Genomic DNA, 21,981 nt, shown 5'->3' with positions numbered 1-21,981 from the left:
TAGGGGCTCTTATAGGGATTATGTTTGACTGATATTTAAGTTTCTAGATTGCAATAGTAAAAATCCCTGCCACAAACGAAATTGGCAAAAATGTGTTTGCTAGTCATCACAAAAGTCACGCCAATATTACTTTTCCACCATGTTCATTTCTTGGCCATAATAGATTTGTGGTATAAACAACGAAACACAGTAAAGTAATAAAAATATATCCAACTCCATTTTGACGTACTATGATAAAAGAATGTTTGGGATATAACATGTTGATCCCACACAAATAGAAATGAAACCGAAATCGAGAAACGGAGAGATATAATTCACTTCATTTTATTGTTTCCTCTGTAAAGTATAATTATAAGTATGGATGCATGGAAATTTTTACGTGATATCTCGTCATATTATATTATGCAATGCCAGATCAGGGAACCTCCCATTTTCCTGGCCTGATGTAGTATTCCATGACGTAACAAGAGGCACAACACAGCAATCTAATCAAATATTTTTCAGATAATACATGTAATAGGCCTAGGGAATTTCTATCGGATTGTTTCGAGGACTTCCATATAGATCATTATACTTTGTTAAACGTTGTAACAATAGTTTTCATGACTATTACCTACGCATTTTAAAAGAAACTTTTTCTTCGAGGATTGCCATGTTTCCATTAGTTTGCCATAAATCCCATTGGTTTAACTTGAAAATTGCTGCAGTTTATCTATGCACTTTAGGTGCCTGGCAAAAATGGCAGGCGTACAAAAAATGTCAAAGGGAAAAATGGCAGAGGTAAAAATGTCTTAATTTTCGGTTTTAGAATTTGAACGATGATAAATCAAATCAAAGTACTTGATTGAATGATGAAGACATTCAGTGAGAGGCTGAGAGCCTCAGAGAACAAGGAGAAAAGACGATTTAAAGTTTGCGGTTCACTCAAACATGAAATGTGCACAAGCAATCTCAGTGAATTTTCCACAGTCCAGAAAAAATGGTGCCAAGGAAACTTTCGTATCTCGTCTTTCATTTAACTCGAACGTTACAACGATAGTAAGGAAAAAAAATGTTCTTTCAGATAAGCAAATTTCTCAAAAGTTTAGTCCTTTAAGACAAAATTACTTTTTTCAAAGAGGACATTCCCTGTAGTATAGTATAGTATTTATTTTCCGTATAAAAAAACAAAAAATGCAAAACGGATGGATAGCCCATTTTCAGTTTAGTCGACATGACTATACTGTTCTTCCATGGGGTCCATATACAATACAAAGTAAACACATATGAAAGAAGCATAACATATACGGTAAATCAAACAAAATAACAAAAATGACATGATATATGTTGTTACTAATAAGAAAAGATCATAAAATTAAATAGTTTGGCAAGAATTTACACTAAATATTTTTTGAAATGAATGAATTGAATGAATTAGGCTGCTATCACGGTATTGAAAAAGGTTTTCACAAGGAGAAAGGAATAATAACATAAATAATATCCCTGGTAACTTATTGTTGGTGTTTTTGTTGTTGTTGTTTTTTATGACAGGTCACATATGATATTTAAATTCTTATCATAATTTTTTTTGGGAATATACTTTAATGTTTTTTGTAATGATATGCAGTGGCGTAACTACGGGGGGCATGGGGGGCACGTGCCCCCCCCCCCCAATCGGCTGACCCCCAAAAAAAAAAATCGGGGAAAGGAGAAAAAGAGGGAGAAAGGAATAGAAACGTAGTGGGAAAGAAAACACTATTGTTCATTTTAATGTTATATTATATCATAATTATGTAATGTTATATTACAGAAGAAACCCTTTTTTATAACTTTATGAAACACAATTTGCTCAGGGCCTGTCTTCATTGTTCGTTGTGCTCGCATTGTCTGTTTACCGAGATATATAATCCTGTTATACTAAAACCTTCCGGTTACAAGTCAATATACACCAAACTGCAAAAATATATTTCCTCGCACTTCGAGTTATTATTGCTTTATGTACAATAGTATGCTTCTCTTTCATGGTTACTTAAAGAGATTGCCCCATTTTGAGGTCTTAACAACAACATTTCCTGTCCGTGCTTACGTTCGCAGTAGTGGATTGGTGAAATATGTCTGCTCTCCATGAATTTCTAGAAACAGTCCTTAAAATGTCCCTCTTTCTAATCTGAATATCTAAATTTTTTAGCTCGCGCTTCGCGCTCGCATCACTTGGTTAGTGAATTACGTATGGTCTTCGTGAATTTCTACAAACAAGCCTTAAAATGCCCCTCTTCAGGTCTGAATTTCCTAAATTTTCAGCTCGCGATTCGCGCTCGCAAGAGTTGATTAGTGAGATGAGTATGTTAATTATGATTACAAGTGCTTTATGTGCATGTTTAGATGTTATTCTAACAAAATCAGCAAGCGCTTATTGGCACTCGCATTACATAACTATGGTGAGATTTTTATACTCTTAGTGGATTCCTAAAATATAGACCTTAAAATCTTCCTGTTTGGGGGTCAATATTTACAAAAATTTTAGCTCGTGCTTCGCGCTCGCATTATTTAGCGAGACAGGTACGTATCATGATTAAAAAAGATTGATTATGATGTCCCTTTTAGGTCTGAAGATCAAAAATTTTAAGCATTATTTGATCAGTGAGAGACATATCCGTTTAAAGGCACTGTCCTTAAAATGAACGTCTTTATTAGGTCAGTATACCTAGCAACTGGGCGCACTTTGCACGCTCACTTAGTGATTCAAAATTTTTGCTGGCGCCCCCCCCCCCCTCCAATGCCGTGACCCACGGTACGCCACTGATGATATGTGTAAAATGTAGTGGTAGTGTGTCATGATGATGAATCCATAGTGATAAAGGAAAAGCTAGAACAGTGATTTCAAAACATCCTGACCACATTTTACAAAGATACTTTCAAGTCTATTGAAGAACGCAGTCATATCTATAATTTGTTACTCAGATGTTCATCATCGGATATCAATGTTTACGGTTTGAAATTCATGTTACCTGACAAGGAAGTGAATTTTCTTATTCGAGGCTCGTTGCCATGGTTTTATACAAGCATTCGTAACATACTAGTATGTGACAACCCTTCAGAACGTTGATGCAATGCAAATATCTATGTTTATGCATGTATATATAGATCAAAAAAAATACACGTGTTCATGATACACACACACACCGATATGTCGTCACTTCCCCGTCCAAGGGTTTAAAGATCAATATACTCTCTTTCTTTGGATAAAATAATAGATTCAGATAGTTATCAAATCATATCATATTAATGAGACGCTCATCTAGTAGTGAACGCTCTTTTTTTCATAACTGATTTTGAAATACATAATTAATATCATACATGTACAAATGTTATAGCCCTTTTCGTGTTCCTCAAAATTCGTAGGGCATTCTTTTTACCGTGTGCGCTGGTGGTCAATCAAAGAAGTGCTTATTCCTGATAATCACTTTGGATTGTTGTTTTTTTAATCTATAAATTACGGTCTTTGGTCAGTAGTGGGGTATCTTGAAGTTTATCTTACATGAAACATGCAAATATAAAGAACGGAACGATAAAGTCGTCTTGTTCCATGAAACTTGCTCCGGAGACAGTTGTTCCGATGGAAAATCCGGATGTTAATCTAAACACAAAACCTAATCGAATCTTTGCATTATTCTGAACCCAAAATACCAATTTAATCCTAATTCTAACCCTTTGCCCTCTGAGATATCAAGACCGTAGCAAATGTCGCATGAGCAATCGTCGTGCCACCAGTCGTTTATCTGCCATTTCTCTCACTTGTTGGGATTTGTGGGTCAACCTCCGTTAAGTAATTAGTACATATTGCCACATAATACTGAGTTTGACCCGATACTGGAAAAAAGAGAATTTCCTCGCTCGATCGCTCCACACTCTCATAGAGAAAGCAACTGAATTAATTATCATACTAAGATTTCAAATCTTCCCTTCACTTCAATATCAGATTGTATACAGATTATACTTCTTTTATATTAATGATCCCCTGCGGAATCTCTCGTCCTCCCGACTCGGTAGTGAAAAATAAATCGCCTCCCCCCGCCCGCTTGCTGAGCTCGTTTGTTTGTTTCAGTGCACATCCGCGTTAGCTTCAATAGACCTTATGTATTGACGTCATCTCGCCTCCATCTCAGAGGCTGAATCCCTTTCCTTGCATGCATTGGTGATCTACAGTTGGCACATCTTTGACAAATCTATTAAAGGGATGATCCGGGCTGAAGATAATGTGATTTAAGCAGATAAAGAAACATCAGACAAACACAACATTGTAAATTTGATCAAAATCGGACTAGGGATAACAAAGTTATGGCATTTTGAAGATTTGCATTATTCCGGTAAAACAATTCTAGGTATGTCTCTACATGAATTTTCAATGAGCAACTTGATGATGCCATATCCCCATTTTTTTCTTTTGTATTTCATTACATGAAATAAGTTTTATTCAATTGTTTTCTACCAAGAACTGAAAAAAAAATTGCATTGACAACTGATTTAGTGCATTAGATTGCTACAAATTATTTCATCATAAAGGAGATACATTATTCACACATGTATTATAAAGTGAAACAATAATGACTTCATGTAATAGCATAGGAAAAGGGAAAATGGAAATGTGACATCATCAGCCCACCTAATGAATATTCATGATGACGTGCATATAACTATTTTCACAAAATATTGCTAAACTTTAAAATATTATTTGCTATCCGATTTCGATGACATTTTCAGCATTTATCTCTGTGAATTTTACTCTTCTTATTTAGATATAAATATTTTAGCCCGGAGTACACCTTTAAGGCTTAGTTCTGTATCCTCTGAGAGAGGGAGCTATGAGAAAATGACGTCACGTGCATAAGATCTATACGCGGATGTATGGGGAACATTATATAGTGCATCGAACCTTTATAAAATAAACGGTGAAACGTAATAAAGACAGCACACTTTAAGTTTGCCCATTAACCCCCCCCCCTCCTCCACACACACACGCACACACACCCACACCCACACACAGAGCAACAAAATTTAAAACGCTTCGAAAGGCATGCCGTGCCGTATTCGTTATGCGTACGTTATGCATATTCATGTCATGGAAGCCATTAATGTGTAGTTTCAATTTGTGCCCCCCCCCCCCTCATCCCGTTTGAATATCTGTCTGATTTCATCCATTTCGGGGAGCTCGCAAAATATCCCTGGTTGAAAAAGTGTCACACGTTGTGATCACACTGTGTTGACATTGCGGACTAGGTGAAAACGTTATTCACGTTGTTAAAATGCTGAAAGTGAAAAATGTGAAAATACTTTCGCACTGTGGACACCTCGACAGTGTGTATTCACACAATCGACTATGTGAATTGATTCACATAGTTGAAATGCTAAAATTTAATAGTGTGAACGCGATTCCACATAGTGTTCCACACTGTGAAAGCACTGTAGCACACACTTTTGGACACTGTGTTCTTTTTTATTTAAATTTATTTATTTATTTAAAAATCTTTATACAGGATAAGCATGTTCAGATAATATATACACTGTTTTTCAACATGGTCCTGTAGACATAGTTTTCTAACAGAGAAGGGCGTAGCTTTTTGTATATATATATTTTTTAATTTGAATTAAGATAAAACAATAGCAATCCTTCTCATTTTATGCATTTAATATTCAATTGTGCACACAAACTTAGTGGAGGGAGGTGCGATTTACATCGTTTTCTATTTTTAGAAGACTTATAATGCTTGGTGAAACAGGATAATATCCTGATTTGTTTATGAATGTTCCGGCTTTATTTCAACGATGCAAACTTTTCATGCATATAGCATCTGGTATCCGGCGGATGAAGAATGACTTTGTATGTGATTCGTGGAATTTTGTTTTTATTCCAGAACAGGTGAAAAAGAATTCTAATTTTGGCAGAATATCTCCCGGGAATTGTCCCACAGACAAGATAAATATGGAAATGTAGATCTTGTTCCTCGGGGCAAGTAGTAGGTCCATGATGCATAGGGTACACGAGCGTACCTACGGGGCCCCCCTGACGAGTCACAACCCATGCAAAGGACGTATCCCTGCCCCCCCCCCCTGACGAGCTTAAAGACCTTTTTGTTTTTGCCTGTCAATTTTTTTTCTGGTTACAAAATCAAATCCTATATTTATGGTTGAAGACCTTTTTCTTTTTTTTTGCTTGTCACATTTTTTGGGGCGGACCAATTTGCCCCCCCCCCCGTGGAGAATCCTAGGTTCGCCACTGATAGGGGATACTCAAACATCTGTCAATTACTTTGTCTTGAGAAACTCACATTTCGTTCAAATTTTAGAACTTGAATCTCTTTTTACAGGCCTGCATGCTTGGAATATTTTGGTTATGGCGTGATGTGACGACTTACGAATACATATAGTATGCATGTATACGCATTATGTATAATATTTAAATAAAAGTTGCCAAAGCTGTTGTACAAAGTCATGTATAATTTCACACAATTTTGTATACTTTCTCACATACGTGTACTGTTTCAAAGCAATAGCTTTGATCCAGCTGAGGCATGGCGGCTTGTCATTGTTCAAAACCCACCTACACCCGACAAAGGAAAGTATAATTGGTGTAGTGTCGAAAATATATATATATATATATATATATATATATATATATATATATATACATATGTATATGTATATATATTTTTAAATTTATTTATATATATATATGTGTGTGTTTGTGTGCGTACATATAGTAGTTAAGGGCATGGACTTGATGTCCCACCTTGGGATCGCCAAATTGATGTTCGACATAGGCGGCGCCGAATTGATGTTCAACATAATTTTATGGGCGCCGAATCGATGTTAAACATAGGGGATGCGGAAGTGATGTTTTACATACGGGGCGCCAAATTGATATTCGACATAGGGGGCACCGAATAGATGTTCAACCTAGGGGGTGCCGAATCGATGTTCGACACGGGGGCGCAGATTTGATGTCCGACCTGGGGGTGCCAAATTGACGTCTTTCTAAGGGGCGCCAAATTAATGTTCGACATAGGAGTGCGCCGTTCGACTGAGGGGCGCTGAATTGATGTTCGACTTAGGGAGGGGGCGCCAAATTCATATTCGACCTTGGGGGCGCCAAATTCATATTCGAACTTTTGGGCACCAATTTGATGTTTGACCCCCTGGAGCGCCAAACTCATGTTTGCTCGCATTAAATGATTACTTAGATGCCCATCCTGTTCATGATAACCAAAAATGCTTTAAAGTCCAAATTATAGGTCAGAATATAAAAAAAAAAATTCTCTTCGCGTTCGCATCAATTTTTTATTAAGATGACGATCTTGTTCATGGTTAGATAAGGGCTTAGCATTTGTTTTTTTTTCACAAAAAGTGGTATTACAATACATTCGTTGATATTTTATTTTCATGAACACATTAAAAACAATGGTTATCAATTTCCTTTTTTTTCCTCGTAATTATGAAATAAGATAATTCAACATACATAAAGGCACCTATAATTTCCTGGCCGGGGGGGCTGCTATGCCTTCTGAGATATCAAGACTTTAGACTTTCAGATTATTGACTCCAGATTTGAAAAAAAATCAATAATGTTTGTCAAGGTGGAATTTGAGCTTAGTCGAATTTTTGTTGGCGTTTTTGTGTTTGAATGGGCATGATATGATATTACTTAGATCCAGGCGCGGATCCAGGTTTTTTGGACAGGGTGGCACATATTGCCGAGGAAAATTTTAACAAGCTTAAAAAAAAAGTTTTAACCCCAAAATAGGGGTATTTCGTCTGCGAAAAAAATTGATAAGCCAAAAAAAGTTCTTCACTTTAAAAAATAGAGGGGGACACACTTCTATTTTAACGGCATTTCTACATTACAAATTTTAATTGCGCATCTCTTAGGGGGGACACGGACCGGCTGTGCCCCCCCACCTGGATCCGCCAGTGCTTAGATCCCCAGTGAGCATTGTGGGAGATGATTTCCGGACGAATGATAGACATGATAAACAATTAGACGTGGTTGTTTTATCTGTAATATGCATCCTTTTTAATAATCGCTTGTAGGTGTAGGGAAACAACGAACTGCTCATTACTCTCTTTTTTTTCTAACGTACTTTCGCGTTGGAAATTTATTGGTATCAATCCAATGCCATGGCCAACATTGCGGGTTTCCTCTGATATCAAAGTTTCTCTTATGTCTTCTTATCCCGAGTCATATAGTTGAGAACCGGATCCAGGAGTAGCCCTAAGGAAAACTTATCGGAAATACATTTTCCTCTGTGCGGAATCAAAAGCAAATAGAATGAGGCTCTGACTTTTTGTCTGCCGGATTATTACTTTTGACATTCGCAAAATTTCGCATAAGTTCTATATGCAAAGGGGTTTGACGTCTGTCAGTACCTCACCAAATCCTCTTCTTTTCTTGTAGACAATTGTCCTTTTAATAATAATTTGCATATGTTTTTTTTTTCGTCGACAGGGGTCAATGATTCCTACGTTTGAATTCATCGAACTCATAAACATTGTGGTCTCTGTAATCAAAAGCAAATAGGATGAGGTTCTGACTCTTTGTCTGCCGGCTTATTACTTTTGAAGTTCACAAAATTTCGTTTAAGTTGTATATGCAAATGGGGTGTGACTCTGTACGGAATCAAAAGCAAATAGGATGAGATTCTGACTTTGTGTCTGCCGGTTTATCACACTTGAAGTTCGTGAAATTTCGCATAAGATGTATTTGCAAATGGGATGTAACGTCTGTTAGTACCCCAACCAAATCCTATTCTTTTTTCGAAGACCATTATTTGTCTTTTTTTCGTTGACGGGGTCAATGATTCCTACGTTTGATTTCATTGAATTTATAAAACATTGTGGTCTTCATCTTATTTAATGAATGAATAATGATAATAGTGACGAAAACTCAACATTTCAGCGGAATGAAAATCCTGTTTATCAAAAATGATCCTGTTTCTTCATGTCCGTCCATGAAATCATTTTTTTCATCAAGTAATTATCGCGCCACTTTATTATCAATACATTAACACATTAACCATGTTAACAATATAAAGCCTGTGATGACTACCCCGAATCTCTCGCCCCAAATGTATTGCTTTGTCTTTGTCTTTTCAGGTGATGATGGTGATTCGATAGTTGGGTGAACCGTCAGAATACATATCATTATAGTACGCTCAAGGGCGAAGGCTGGGGGTGCACCCTCCGGTTGAGACAAAGGAGTTCCGACACTGGTAAGCAAAACGAAATTTGTACCCATTCTCTGCTTTCTACAGCTGGTTTTCCTTTCTCGGAAATGTTGCTGCTTTAATTTCTAGTGGAATTATCTACCACAGAGCAATTGTATTACCATGATCATGATGATTAGATGAAGCTTGTGAAAAAAAGTACATTCAAGAAGAGTAGCAAACACATGGTATGGAACTAAATATCAAGGTACCTTGTCAAAGAGGAAACCAGATCCAATTATTGTCGCAGGGGCTGAAAGCCTCTTTCCTTCCTTGGAATACTTTCAAAGATTTTTATCTATCTGCCATCAAACGACAGATATTATCAAACCATTAGATCATGAAGGATACATCGATGATCAAACCGTGATTATTCTAGAACCAGTACACCATCTAGTTGATTTGAATACGAGAAGGAAATCATAAAAGCTTTACGCTGAAAAAATATAATCAAAATCGAATAAGTATATTGTGACAGTTTAAAGTTCACAAAACAGTTGTTTACATAGTCTGGTCAATATGCAATTCTACATATTTGTACTTCATTATATTAAATATTAAAAATTATATATTTTCTCTTCTTGATATTTTTTTCAAAGTTTTATTTCTCCTCGAACACATGCAATAGTCAATGTTGTTAACTAATTCAGTGAAGAGTCTCCTTAATTTTTCATAGTAGAAGGTACAAAAACAGGGACATAGCTATAGGAAAGCATGGCAAAAAAAATGGCACTACATGCAGTCCTTTCCAGGTCCTTTTCTGGTCAGTATATTAAAGGTTTCAGCTCGCGCTTCGCGCTCATATCCGATTAGTGAGATATGTATCCTATTAATCATTCATTAAATGCAGTCCTTTTCAGGTCCCTGTCTGGTCAGTTTATCAAAAATTTCAGCTTGCGCTTCGCGCTCCCGTCAATTGTTAAGTTAGATACACAATTCCCGAGGATGCCCTTTTAACAGTAATTAGCGCTAAGTGAGTTTCACAACTTCAGGTTTTGAAAATTTCTCAAAAGAAATAAAGCCTAAATAGGCCTGTATATTCTATCAATCGGAAATCACTTCAAAAGGCTTTGGTCAATTACTGCAAAACACACAACTACTTCACGCAAATGACAATCTCATGGTGAAAATATCAATTTGCAGCAGAATGCAAATGTTGATGCCCTGTTTGGGCTTTGCCCCCCCCCCCCCCCGGAAAAAAAAAGCGAAAACGAAAATACGTTTATGGATCAACCTGAGCAACCTCAGAAACGGAAGCAGGTCAAACTTCAATGTAAAGTTTGTGGAGCCATATTTTCTTACGACTACTTGCAATTTAGCAACTAAGGCACAGTAGCCTTTCTATTTTGATCCAAAATGTGTATTTTTACAGTCCAATCTTAAACCATGGTAGAATTCACCTTAAAATATTCCCCAAATGCCATGAATTCAATTTTAAAAAATCAAAATCTTTTAGCACCAGGCCCTCCCCCCTAACAAAACTGTCAGAAGTTTCTTGTTTTACATTCAATTTCACTGGATTTTTTTTTTTTTTTGTTTAGCATTATGTTTTTTTTTTCTTTAATTTCTATTCCAATCTATTTCTGTTGGGCTGGACTTGACATTAATTTAAGCTCAAGAACAACGTATATAAGTTAAACATCATGTTAAAAATGTCCATCCCCATGCACCATCCTCTCACACCCACCCAACCACCCGCTTTCCCCTATCTCTTACACACACATACACACCCTCACCCTCCTTCGCTCACTCTCACGCACACACACACACACACACACACAAAATCTGCCTCATTACCTCGCACGATATGTGCCATGTGATAGGTATTGCAATTCATAACTTTTAGAAAGGAAATGAAAATAAAAACACCTGATAACCCTTTGATTATTTTCAAATATTTATTTCGTGTTACGTCAAAGGCGAAATAGGCAAGGTCGGGTTTCGAAAAGGCACATTATTTCTCACCGATTAATATGGAAGTACAACAGTGACATATATTGTTCCCTCAATATTTGACAAGTAAAATCACACTTTAAATTCCGTTAAAGGCATATTGATAACATTTCTTAGGAATTACAAAATGTAAATTCAAAATCGTCACATAATACTTTTATCATATTCATAAATATTTAATCAATTAATAAATATATAAATAGATGCTCAATAGGCAATAAATATACATGATTTCATCAGACAAAAAACATAAACAGGCCTACATCATAGTACTGAATACTTTTAAAGTATAAATGTTTGAGAGGCCCGTAAATTACAACATGAAAGCACATTTAAATGACAAAACGAGCAGTAGAACATTCCTATCGCAGACATGGATCATTTTGTGATATCATAACTAACACCTACCCACAAATCAAAAATATATGTAACATTGTACCTTATATCGTCATTGACGATTTGAATTTACAGAGCAAAATGAAGACTCAAATCTCAAAGATAAATAAATCAAATCATATAAGAATGACACGTTCACAAAGACTAGTTAGACGAGCATGGAGATATTACATGATTGTTTTACATTTGAACACGAAGTAGCTAATGATGTACATTCGACAGGTGCCACATAGTGACATACTAAAATGCACATTTAAATAGCGGTATATGCATTCATTTCACGACCAAAACATTATTGCACAAAATGACCTGTGATCAGATCCGATTATAGAATCTAGACTTACTAATCAAATTCAATTGATTATAAAGATGGGCATTGTCTAGATCATGATTGTCTGATTAATTCAAAATACAATGATTGGAAATGAAATTTACATAAAAAAGGAATCGACATAGAAGTGATGAAGAATTCATTGTACGGGCGAAGAATACATCTCGAAGCACCGATGTCATGAATGAAATAATGTAAGTATAAGCATTGTATTCAAATGATATAGGAACTAGATAATTTAAGGGGGGTGTAATACGAATGGATATCAAAAATATCTCCCTATCTCACTAGTGCAAGAAAAACATCTCAATGGTGGGAGGTCATTGATTGTTTCCTCCCTTTTTTATGTAACGCTTGTTAAAAAATGTAAGCCCATAAATAGATAAATAAATAAATACATGATTAGTACCATGAATGTTGAAAAGCATCATACGATGGAATACAGTATAAAAAATAAACCTTGTGGATGGACGTCATCGCACCGCCATCTTGGAGGTCGGCGCCATTACCCTACATGTACGTGCAGTTTGCGCATCTCTCCGTTTACGCGTATTTCTATAGCCTCTGAATGAGGGCGCTAAGAGATGATGACGTCACATGCATAAGGTTTATAGTTGTGATGAATATCAGGAGAAACTTCAATTAGACAGGGAGAGAAGGCGATTAAAGTCGACAAGGGCAGTGTATATGTATTCATCAATCCTCTGTAGAACGTAGAGGCTGCGTGTGTTGTGGATCTGGGAATTATGGGGCACGGCTTCAAATCCCTCAAAGGTTTCAGAACCCTCATCATCGATATTAAGCGTTGACATCTTTGTAAAAGAGAGAAAAATAGAGAAATTTAACATTCGTGTAAGATTTCTACACATCAAATGTAATCATGATAATTTGAAGTAGGTTCGAAGATAAACTATAATTATAAATATTTACCATCTTCATAATTATGTTTGATACAAAGTCAGCAACTCAACATCGGTTTAACATGACGTTTCGCTCAATAATATTCACAGAGCGAAGTTCTATATCCTAGCGTATTCAGAGTGGTATCATTATCATGTTTGAAAGTGACACCCTTAAAGCATACGAATCAACGAATTCCACCAGGAAGGCTTCATGGCCATTGAACTTCCACTGTCCCCACCCTTCAAAAGAATTTCATCCACAAGGTATTGTAAAATTTAGCTCCTCGGTAGAACAGCTGAGCTGAAATGGCACAGCTGTTGAGCATGGAGAAACATGCTATTATTGTGATCGTTTTATTTTATTATTTTTGTTGTCATGCTAGATAGATTAAATAAAATCTGACCAAGGTGATGTCGACTCACCAATTCAGAGACTTTGTGAAGTAGCCTATAGATTTGGATGGAGGAGGTGTCATAATCGTCAGTGAAGTCAACGCTGTATGATTCGGGAGAAGTCCTGAGAGCTAGGATCTCCTCGGTCTTCAGGGACCTCATGACTTCTTCGTAGGTCTCGAGAAACAATTTGTGCTTGGGTAAAAGCTGTTCCTCCTGAAAGTTATAATTGTTAAAAACATGAAATTAGTAAATAAAGTATAGCATTAAGATTGTGAATTCAGTTCTTCATCGATTGAATTGCAAATCCGTGCCACTTCATTCCGCGAAAATAGTAAGGCGTTTGATATAGAGTTTTAATCACTGATTACAACAATTTAACAAATTATGACATTACGTGTTACAATTAGAACAGGTAATGTCTAGCAAAAATGTGACGGTGTAAAATATAATGTAGTATTCATTGATATATTGATACTAAAACGGTCATCTCTTTTTTTTTAAATGAGGGTTATCGAAGTCAATGAAACTTTTTATCATATATTGGATGAGAAGAATTATTATTTAAAATCTATATCATGTCATACGAATACATGATATACCCGTCCTCCCCTTTTACTGTCAAAGATGTCTTGTGTCTTTTATTTGATGATTCACTGTGTCCTTGTAAAGGAAGTATTTGATGGTGTGAAACACGAATAACAGACACAGCGGAAGCCATGTCGTGCCATTTGTGTCCGTTTTGTTCAAGAAGACAGATGAAGAAATACTTTCTATTTGGCTTGAGAGTCGAACACTCTATTTTTTTCACAACCAGGTTCAAACACACGATATTAGAACCTGGATTATTATAATTGTTAAATCAAATTAAGAAAATCCATTGAAAATGCGATTTTGCTATAAAAAAAACATGCTTAGAATGTTGTCAGTGTAACTAAGTAACCGTAACCGTCCCAAGAAAGAGCCCCCCCCCCAACCCCCACCCCTCGTCCCATCAAAAGAAAAAGGCTAGGCCTATAGAAAATGTCACAAAGTTGACATTTCATTATTGAAATGGCATATCTATCAATTATATTTCAATGCATTGTCTACAATATGGCATTCAGTGGAAATAAAATGAAGACTAGTCCTAGTACAATATCGAAATCAAAGGAAGGAAGACAGTGTGATTATTATTTATAGTGATTTGGTCATCGGAACGTGTGGCCATCGTTATCTTCATTGCCCTTCAAACGGATATTGGGAAATATCAGTGAATTGCAACAATATTGTCCAATCAGTCATTAACAAATTCCCACAATTTTCCCTGACCATGACAGCCATGCAGCCGGTATGAATTTCTACAAATATCGGTTTCCGGTCTCATTTTGGGAGCTTTAAATTGGCGCGGTCCGTCAAAAGAGCGATAAATTGCCATAAAATGTTGATAAACTAAACAATCCACTAAGCATATAGACTAGTTACGTAAGGGCTACTTGTGTTGACATTGGTTAAAATTTTTAAAGATGTACCGACCACAAATTCATCGCCACATGAAACTCTTATCCTATTTATTTATGGTTGACACAGCACCAGACAAAAATGATTGCATTTGTAAATCCAACTCTATAAATAAGGGAAATCCCCTTGATGACTAATGCAACTCAGTAAACATGGTAAATCAAGTAGGCAATCTATTTTATCACCGGTAAGATATTTGCCAGTCTATTAAAAATAAAAAAAGGTTGTTGAACTTTGCTTAAATCCAAAAGTCCACAGTAGTGTACACAAGAGCGTTTTAAAGCGGTACTGAGAATTTACAATCGAACAGTCCCTAATTCAAAATATTTCACTCTCTGCTTTTTCTTGGTACTATTCTTTTAAGTTTTACAAATCATAAAAACTAAAAAAAAATCCTACAAAATCAAATCGAATAGAATGAACTTAAACATAATTTGAAAATGGCGTTATACCGGCTCTGGGGTTTTTTCACCTTCAATTTCATAATTTTAAAATATCTTCTCGTCAAAGGGCCTCATTTATTTATTGATTATTTAAAAAGTTTGGTTGGTTGGTGAAATAAAACAAAAAAATTGATTATCTTTGAACCGAACAATAAGACATCGATTATAACATTGTAACAGTGGCTTTATGAACAACTGAATATCTCCAGACAATGGAATGTCTTAACCTGTAATAAGCAGTGTGACATCCATAACTTTAACACACAAATTAAGTGCGTATAGGTGAACAAGCTAACTTTATTACTTTGGCAAAAACGATATGAAAGTATTAGACGTTCATAATTTGATGAATTTGACTTTGTTTCGTAAAAGTCTACGATATTGACAGGATAATCTTACCGTCATGTCGTGCCTTTCAAAGGCTGGGGGCATGTCGTCGGTAACAGTCAGGAATCCTAGGATGTCCATCCTTGGGGCTTGGGCATCGCTCTGAAGAAGACGGTCCGTTCTCTGTGATGGGAAATCATCATAGAAACGTGAGGCGAGCTGAACAAGGGGAACAGACAGACAGTGGAAGGATGGAGTGATGAGATGAGGGTGAGTGACAGAAGGACAACACAGATGGGTGGATGAATAGAAGATAGTTATGGTGGATGAATGAGGGATATCTAGGGATAAGATAGATTGTTTGTAGGCATATTGCGGGCAAAGATTCGCAACCAGACACTTGATATTATAAGAAACATTCAAGTTTTTCCGATTTTGGGGCGTTTATAAATAGTTGCTGGGACTATGGAAATTCTTTGTCCGATATGACTGTCAGTTTCTTTTACTCTGTCGGTTTAAAGAATTAATTGACATGATCATGGCAAGTATTTCCTTCATGAATAATTCATTTTTAGATATCGAACTCGACTTAATGATTAATGGTAAGGTGCCGTTTTTAAGTTTTGCCTTGGATAAGTTTCCCAAATATATTTAGCGGTTGAATCGCAAAGTAGGAGTTTCCTAAGGCTCTTATTTCGGTCCGACTTAATCAAGATTATCACACGATTAAATGCCAACTATGTAGACCCCCCCCCCACACACACACACACACACACACACACACACACCATTCAGCTCTATCTGTCTACTACATAACATGAAAAGAAGTACATGTGAACAAGGACAAGTGCACAGATGTGTTAGTGATTGGGAGGAAATAACAGCACAGAAACATAATGATCATTTGTGGTTAATGTGGTTGAAATTCGATACACTTTATAAACACATTGCTTTAAAGATACACCCTCATAATGTATCAATATGTAAAATGACATTCTTTAAAAAGTTTTTTTTAAGATTCTCTCTTCAACTCAGACGAAAGGGCATTAGTGACATCGCATTACAAAAAGGATGCACATGTCATTTAACTATTTTTCTCAAATATTTCCGAAATATAAGTGAGATGGAGACGCATCCTCTTTGTTATGTAATCATGCATCTATTCATTTGTTTTAGGTTTCTCTCTATGATGTTCAAAATTTATCATCTTCAGGCACGAAAAAGAGGCACAAGTTATCCCTTGTTAGCTGACTTTTTGGCCTCTTTCAGATTCGATGATACCAGATTGTCCTTTAGCAGAAAGTAGTATTAATCGAATACTTTACTCCATACACAAATAATGGAAGCAATTCAAATAATCACATCAGTTGAGAAAATGACCATAGTTCAAATGGAAAGTATTACATCATTTTTGTATTAATTCAGTGGAAGGGGGGCTTAATTATACAAAAAAAGATGTCATTTTATGTCAAAGAAACACCATGCTCTATTACCTTAAAATTAAATTCCATTATTGCATAAAAAGGAGAAAACATAAAATGAAAATAGAGAGTTCTTAAAGTACTTACGAATCTGTTCACCATAGGCGTAAACTTTGCTCGTAACATTTCTATCTCCTGAACGATTAATAGATACGATTGGTAAGTAGACTGCGTTGTCCCCACCATCGTAGGCAAGGCAGTGGTTGGAGGCGCCGTTATAGGATTAGCCCTTGACACCATGAAGCAGCACATAGCTACCGTGATAAATTGTTGCATAACTGTAAGTGAAAAGCAATTTGAATTGACATTATTAGCTACCATGATGATTGGATGGTCCTACACTTGACAAGTGGGCGCGAACTGGTTGACTGGAAAACTCGGAAGTGATTAACAGGTTGAAATATCAACGCTTTAAATACTCGACACTGATCCATAACCAGAACGGTATTGCATCACCGTAACAGCTAGAGTCATGTGAAATTTACAAGGAAAAGGCTACCTGTCGAAAAATCCCCGAGTTGTTAATTAGTTTTTCAGCAATTGTTCACAATTTCTTGGAATCGGTAAAATATTATAAAAAATTATCACCTCTTTAAAGTTTTCTTTTTCGTCATCATGTTTAGGAGAAATGTCCCCAGTAGTATGAGTTATGAAGAACTAAATACGAAAGTCAATACTTTGCAAACAATTAATTTGATTCTGGAATTACAAATATGTAATTTCAGCAACTTTATGATTGGAGAACCCAGGGAATTTCCGAGAACTGATCACTAGAACGTTTTTACATTGAATGCTGGGAAATTTTTACCAGGTAGATATATATTTTTTGCAGAACAGGCATAATAATCTTTTATCATTCCTTTTCGGAGATTTATAATGAGCCCCTACCTTTATCGTTAGCCATTTGAAGATTTCTGATAATCTAGTTGATGTATTACCTGAAATGACTGTGAAGACTTTTGGGGAAATATTTACTGAATGAATCCATCCATGGAATAGAACGTTATCATGGTTATAAGAAATTCAAAATTGTGTATTGAGCTCTTCCTGAGACAAGCTCATTGAAAATATATGTGGGAATTAATCCCGTGGCCCCAGAATTTAACCACCAATCGATATGTAAAATCTTAGAATAGGTTTATTTTTAATAAAAACAAATATTCTTCAAATGCACGGCACCCAAAACATATACCTACAAACGCAACCAAACACGCACACAAATCCACTGTAGACTTTAAAATTTTATATCAATTTAATAAGATGCTTGTAAACAAAAAGGCACCTTAGGTATTTTGTATCTCGTTCCTATGGACATCCATAAAGATGTATCTTGAAAAAAAAGGCGAGTTGAATCACAGTATAAGGGAATTTCCCCTTACATCTTAGGCGCCTTAAACCACTCAGCCACGGCACCTCCACTTCATGACCTGGTGGGTGTTTCATAAAGCTTTTCGTTAAGTTAAGAGCGACTTTATCATGTTTTTAAGAACGACTGGTGATCCTTTCTTACGCGCAAAACCCTCCCCATTGAAGGTTTTTGTGTATATTATTTACCCCAAGAAAGGATCACCAGTTCTTAAAGTCGCTCTTATCGTACGAACAGTTTTATGAAACGGCCCCCTGGTGCCAATTAATTTCAGTCCTTGATCGGCACGCGTGTTACACGAGCAAGTTGGCTTTATATGGTATTACGCAATAGCAAGTCTGAGTGGAAATGACTAAAGTCAGTAGAGAGAGAGGGCCTTATAGACCTGTTTCCTGTCTGAGTGATGCCGACAGATCTGGACGGCTAGTGTTCCAGTTCCAGTCTTTAGGTCATTTACCGCCCCTTCCCAATCCTCCCATAAGCTTTCAACATCGATTAGATCCACAAGTTGGTTAAATTTATTTATTCAAGAGATACTTTGAAAAAATATAACCTTAAATGAGTCAATAGCTAATTAACTTTTATTGACATTGAACTATTTCTTACATTTTTATTGTTTTTTTAGAACTGAATGATTACTCTCGGCTTTAAAATACCAACACTTTGGGTTCACTGGGAATATCCAGGCTATATACACTATATAACAAAATTGAGACTAAAGACACTGAAGCTTACCGAAGAATTCGCTTAACATTTTTTTCCTTTCTTTTTTGAAAATGCATCTTTTGGGGGAATTGATAAATATTATTTTCAGACACTTTTCCTTAACGAAAAGCTTTTCACTTTTTTCCAATTCACATTCACTCACTCTGGTTTATGATTTGGTTAGACACCACTCCACATATTCAGAGACTTCGAAATCGACCGAACTATCATGGATGAAATTCGGAATAAATAAGAAGAGCCTTGGTGATTTACGTGAGACAGAGGGAGAGGGCAGATACTAGGGCAAGAGTACTTTGACCCAAATGACTTCTTTCGTCTGAGCTCCCCGTCGAGAAACAGTTCTCGCGATGATGAGTGAAATATGGAGAAAAAAAAAAGTTGGTGCTACCATTCATCACGAAGTTGGCCTAGACCAAGAAATTACCAACTCCTTGCCTTGTCAGAGCACGTTTATAGCAGTGAACATAAGGTGGAAGTGGGCACAGATATTGTAGGACTTTTCAGATTTTGTGGGGTTTGTTCGGGAAACTTTATCGTAGATTTTATTGTGGAAAGCGTACATTATCTATGAATTTAATTAAATTTATGATTTATCGATTTACAATTGAAGGAATCCATTTTTTACTCTTTCATAACACCAAATTTAAAACGATTCTGCTCTATTGATCTTCTAAAACACATGCAAACAATTTTGGTAACAGCAAGCTCTCTCATCAAATAATTCTTGTTGTTACCATTACTTTCCCGCCTCCAATATTTTTAAATTGTTTTCAGCTATAAAGTGAAATTTTGGCAAATAATTTCTTTACGAAGTTAGGTAAATTATGCTACCATCCTATTGACGTTAATTCAATATATGTTGAGCTTCCATTGCTTTATACTCTAAAGGCCTATAATTTGATGTGGGCACACAAAATGCACATGTCAGGCGTATGGGCTTTTTCTATTGGCAAAGATGTTCGAAAGACGTTTTTTGACCTTTTGACCCCAACGTGTGTGTTAAAATATCAAGAATCTGGTGTTATACTTAGATTTATACGCGATAAACATGATAAAGGCATCTAATAATTTACACACAACTGAGCCAATTAACGTACACACCCCCACGCACGCAGCACACACCCCAATCATCATTAACCAATGAACAATTTGAAGTTTTATCAGGTAAAGTTGAATTTAAGTGTTATTATTTAGATGTCATTAATAATGTATTCAACACTTTGCAACCAAATTATTCATGGATTTATAAGAAATGAAAATGAATCATCGGTATGATAAACGTTTTTGCCGTTCAAAGGTGTATGAAATGATGAACTGGGTTTGGGATATCTGTGGTATAATTATAACGAACTTATTTAAGTGTGCACTAATACACAAAGTACATTATACGTAAGAGAAGTTTTAAAGAAATTTAAAAAACCGTCCAAGGCAGAGGTCGGTATGTGTTTTAAGAAATTTTAACGAAAGTAAAGAGGACGCGACGTTAATTCAAACCATGCTTATCCCGAAGTCAGGTTGATCCACCCCTGGAATCTGCTGAGATCATAATATGGGGTTCATGCTGGGTTATTTGGAACAGAATGGGGGATACATGTGCGGGAAACACGTCGGCCCAAGAATGGCACGGAGTTATAATAAACAATATTTTACTGCTGACTGGGAGCAGTCTTGAAAGACAAGGAAAATTTTCCAATTTAAGTATAATTTGATTTAGACTTTTTTTTTTCGTTGAGGAAAAAAGTTTATTTTTGTATATCATTATGAATAGACTATTAAAAGTATCAATTGACATCCAGACAGAAATTGGAATTAAGTATTAATCACTCACCTTGGCATTTGTTGGCCATTGCTATTGGGTATCTCGGTTGATTATTCACGACTATTTGTAGACGATTTGGTAGATGCAGCTATAAATATAAGTGCAGATTTGGGTCAATCTAAAACCGTGTTGGTCAGGCCTCCTGAAGTTGTAATTAAGAACAATCACGAGAAATAACAGGCGTCAAAATCAGCGAATGGTATTGTAACTGCCCAGTATCGCGACTGAGTATGTTGAGCATGGCCAAGGTTCTAGGTTCTTATAAGCTATGGCCCTCACCGTTGACATGTTTCTTTCTCGGAACAAGGTAATGAAAAATAAAGAAAAATCCCGTTCTAACGATTCAAATTTGAAACGAAAATGGGCAACCAGGAACGATGAGGCAATTGATCCCGTTTTAGTTCAATGCGTTACGTACGAGCGAAGTACGGCTTCCCTGTTAGTGCGTATTGACTCCAGTACCTGAAGCGAGCTGCGTGGCCCTGTATAACTTCTGCCAACTTACACAGGTCGAAAGTTACATCGTGACGTCATCAGAGCGCGATGGAGTTCCGAAAAAGCATGAAGCAGGGGGAATACCCTTCGTCGGCTGTAGTATTTGTTTAATCTATCGCCAATGCGATTTCCTATCATTTTAATCACGTAGACGTTTGGGTCGATCGCTTTTTTTGTTCCGGATGGTATGTTAAAATATTTGGGATGACATTTTTGTTTCCGTCATCTACGTAATATATTCTCTTGGGTCGAACGCCCCTCCCCACCTGGAAATTTAGGCTGTTTCCCTGTACATCTCATCATTATACATTCTTAGAGTGCAAATATATTGAATGCGTTTATTTGGACTTCTATCTGCTCCCGCCCTTCTATTGAAAGATTAATAATTATTTTTGGAAAAAAAACAATAATAGACTTGGGGGAACGACTTCTTTCGTCCTTTTTTTTAAATCAGCTGATGTTGAGGAATTTATTGAACAAAGAAGAATGTACAAATTAGGGGAGAGGGGTGATCTGCAGAAATTGTGACATCCCCTTGAAACATCATGTCCAGCTAAACAAAAACAATTAGCAACATTTTAATAATCCTTTTATTATTTTTTGTCCTTAATAT

The 21,981-nt window shown here is 36.2% G+C and overlaps 1 protein-coding gene across 3 annotated transcripts; it reads right to left on the bottom strand.

The window, feature by feature from the left end:
- Positions 1 to 11,125: 11,125 nt before the first annotated feature.
- LOC121425565 lies at positions 11,126 to 21,296 on the bottom strand. 3 transcript variants are annotated; one of them, XM_041621651.1, is made up of 5 exons: positions 20,883 to 21,296; positions 17,050 to 17,240; positions 15,554 to 15,700; positions 13,242 to 13,427; positions 11,126 to 12,728 (listed from the first exon to the last, which is right to left on the bottom strand). In XM_041621651.1, exons 1-5 carry the CDS (start codon positions 20,899 to 20,901, stop codon positions 12,555 to 12,557), a joined length of 717 nt encoding a protein of 238 aa, XP_041477585.1. In that variant the 5' UTR covers positions 20,902 to 21,296; the 3' UTR covers positions 11,126 to 12,554. The 3 variants fall into 3 exon arrangements, with proteins under 3 accessions (XP_041477585.1, XP_041477584.1, XP_041477587.1); XM_041621650.1 differs by lacking the exon at positions 20,883 to 21,296 and having other exon boundaries at positions 17,050 to 17,412; XM_041621653.1 differs by lacking the exon at positions 20,883 to 21,296 and having other exon boundaries at positions 15,554 to 15,664; positions 17,050 to 17,389.
- Positions 21,297 to 21,981: the final 685 nt, after the last annotated feature.

The sequence above is a fragment of the Lytechinus variegatus genome, chromosome 12, assembly GCF_018143015.1.
Source record: "Lytechinus variegatus isolate NC3 chromosome 12, Lvar_3.0, whole genome shotgun sequence".
NCBI classification, from domain to species: domain Eukaryota; kingdom Metazoa; phylum Echinodermata; class Echinoidea; order Temnopleuroida; family Toxopneustidae; genus Lytechinus; species Lytechinus variegatus.
Note: the sequence above shows the minus strand (reverse complement) of the source record. Positions and strands in the feature narration are given on the sequence as shown.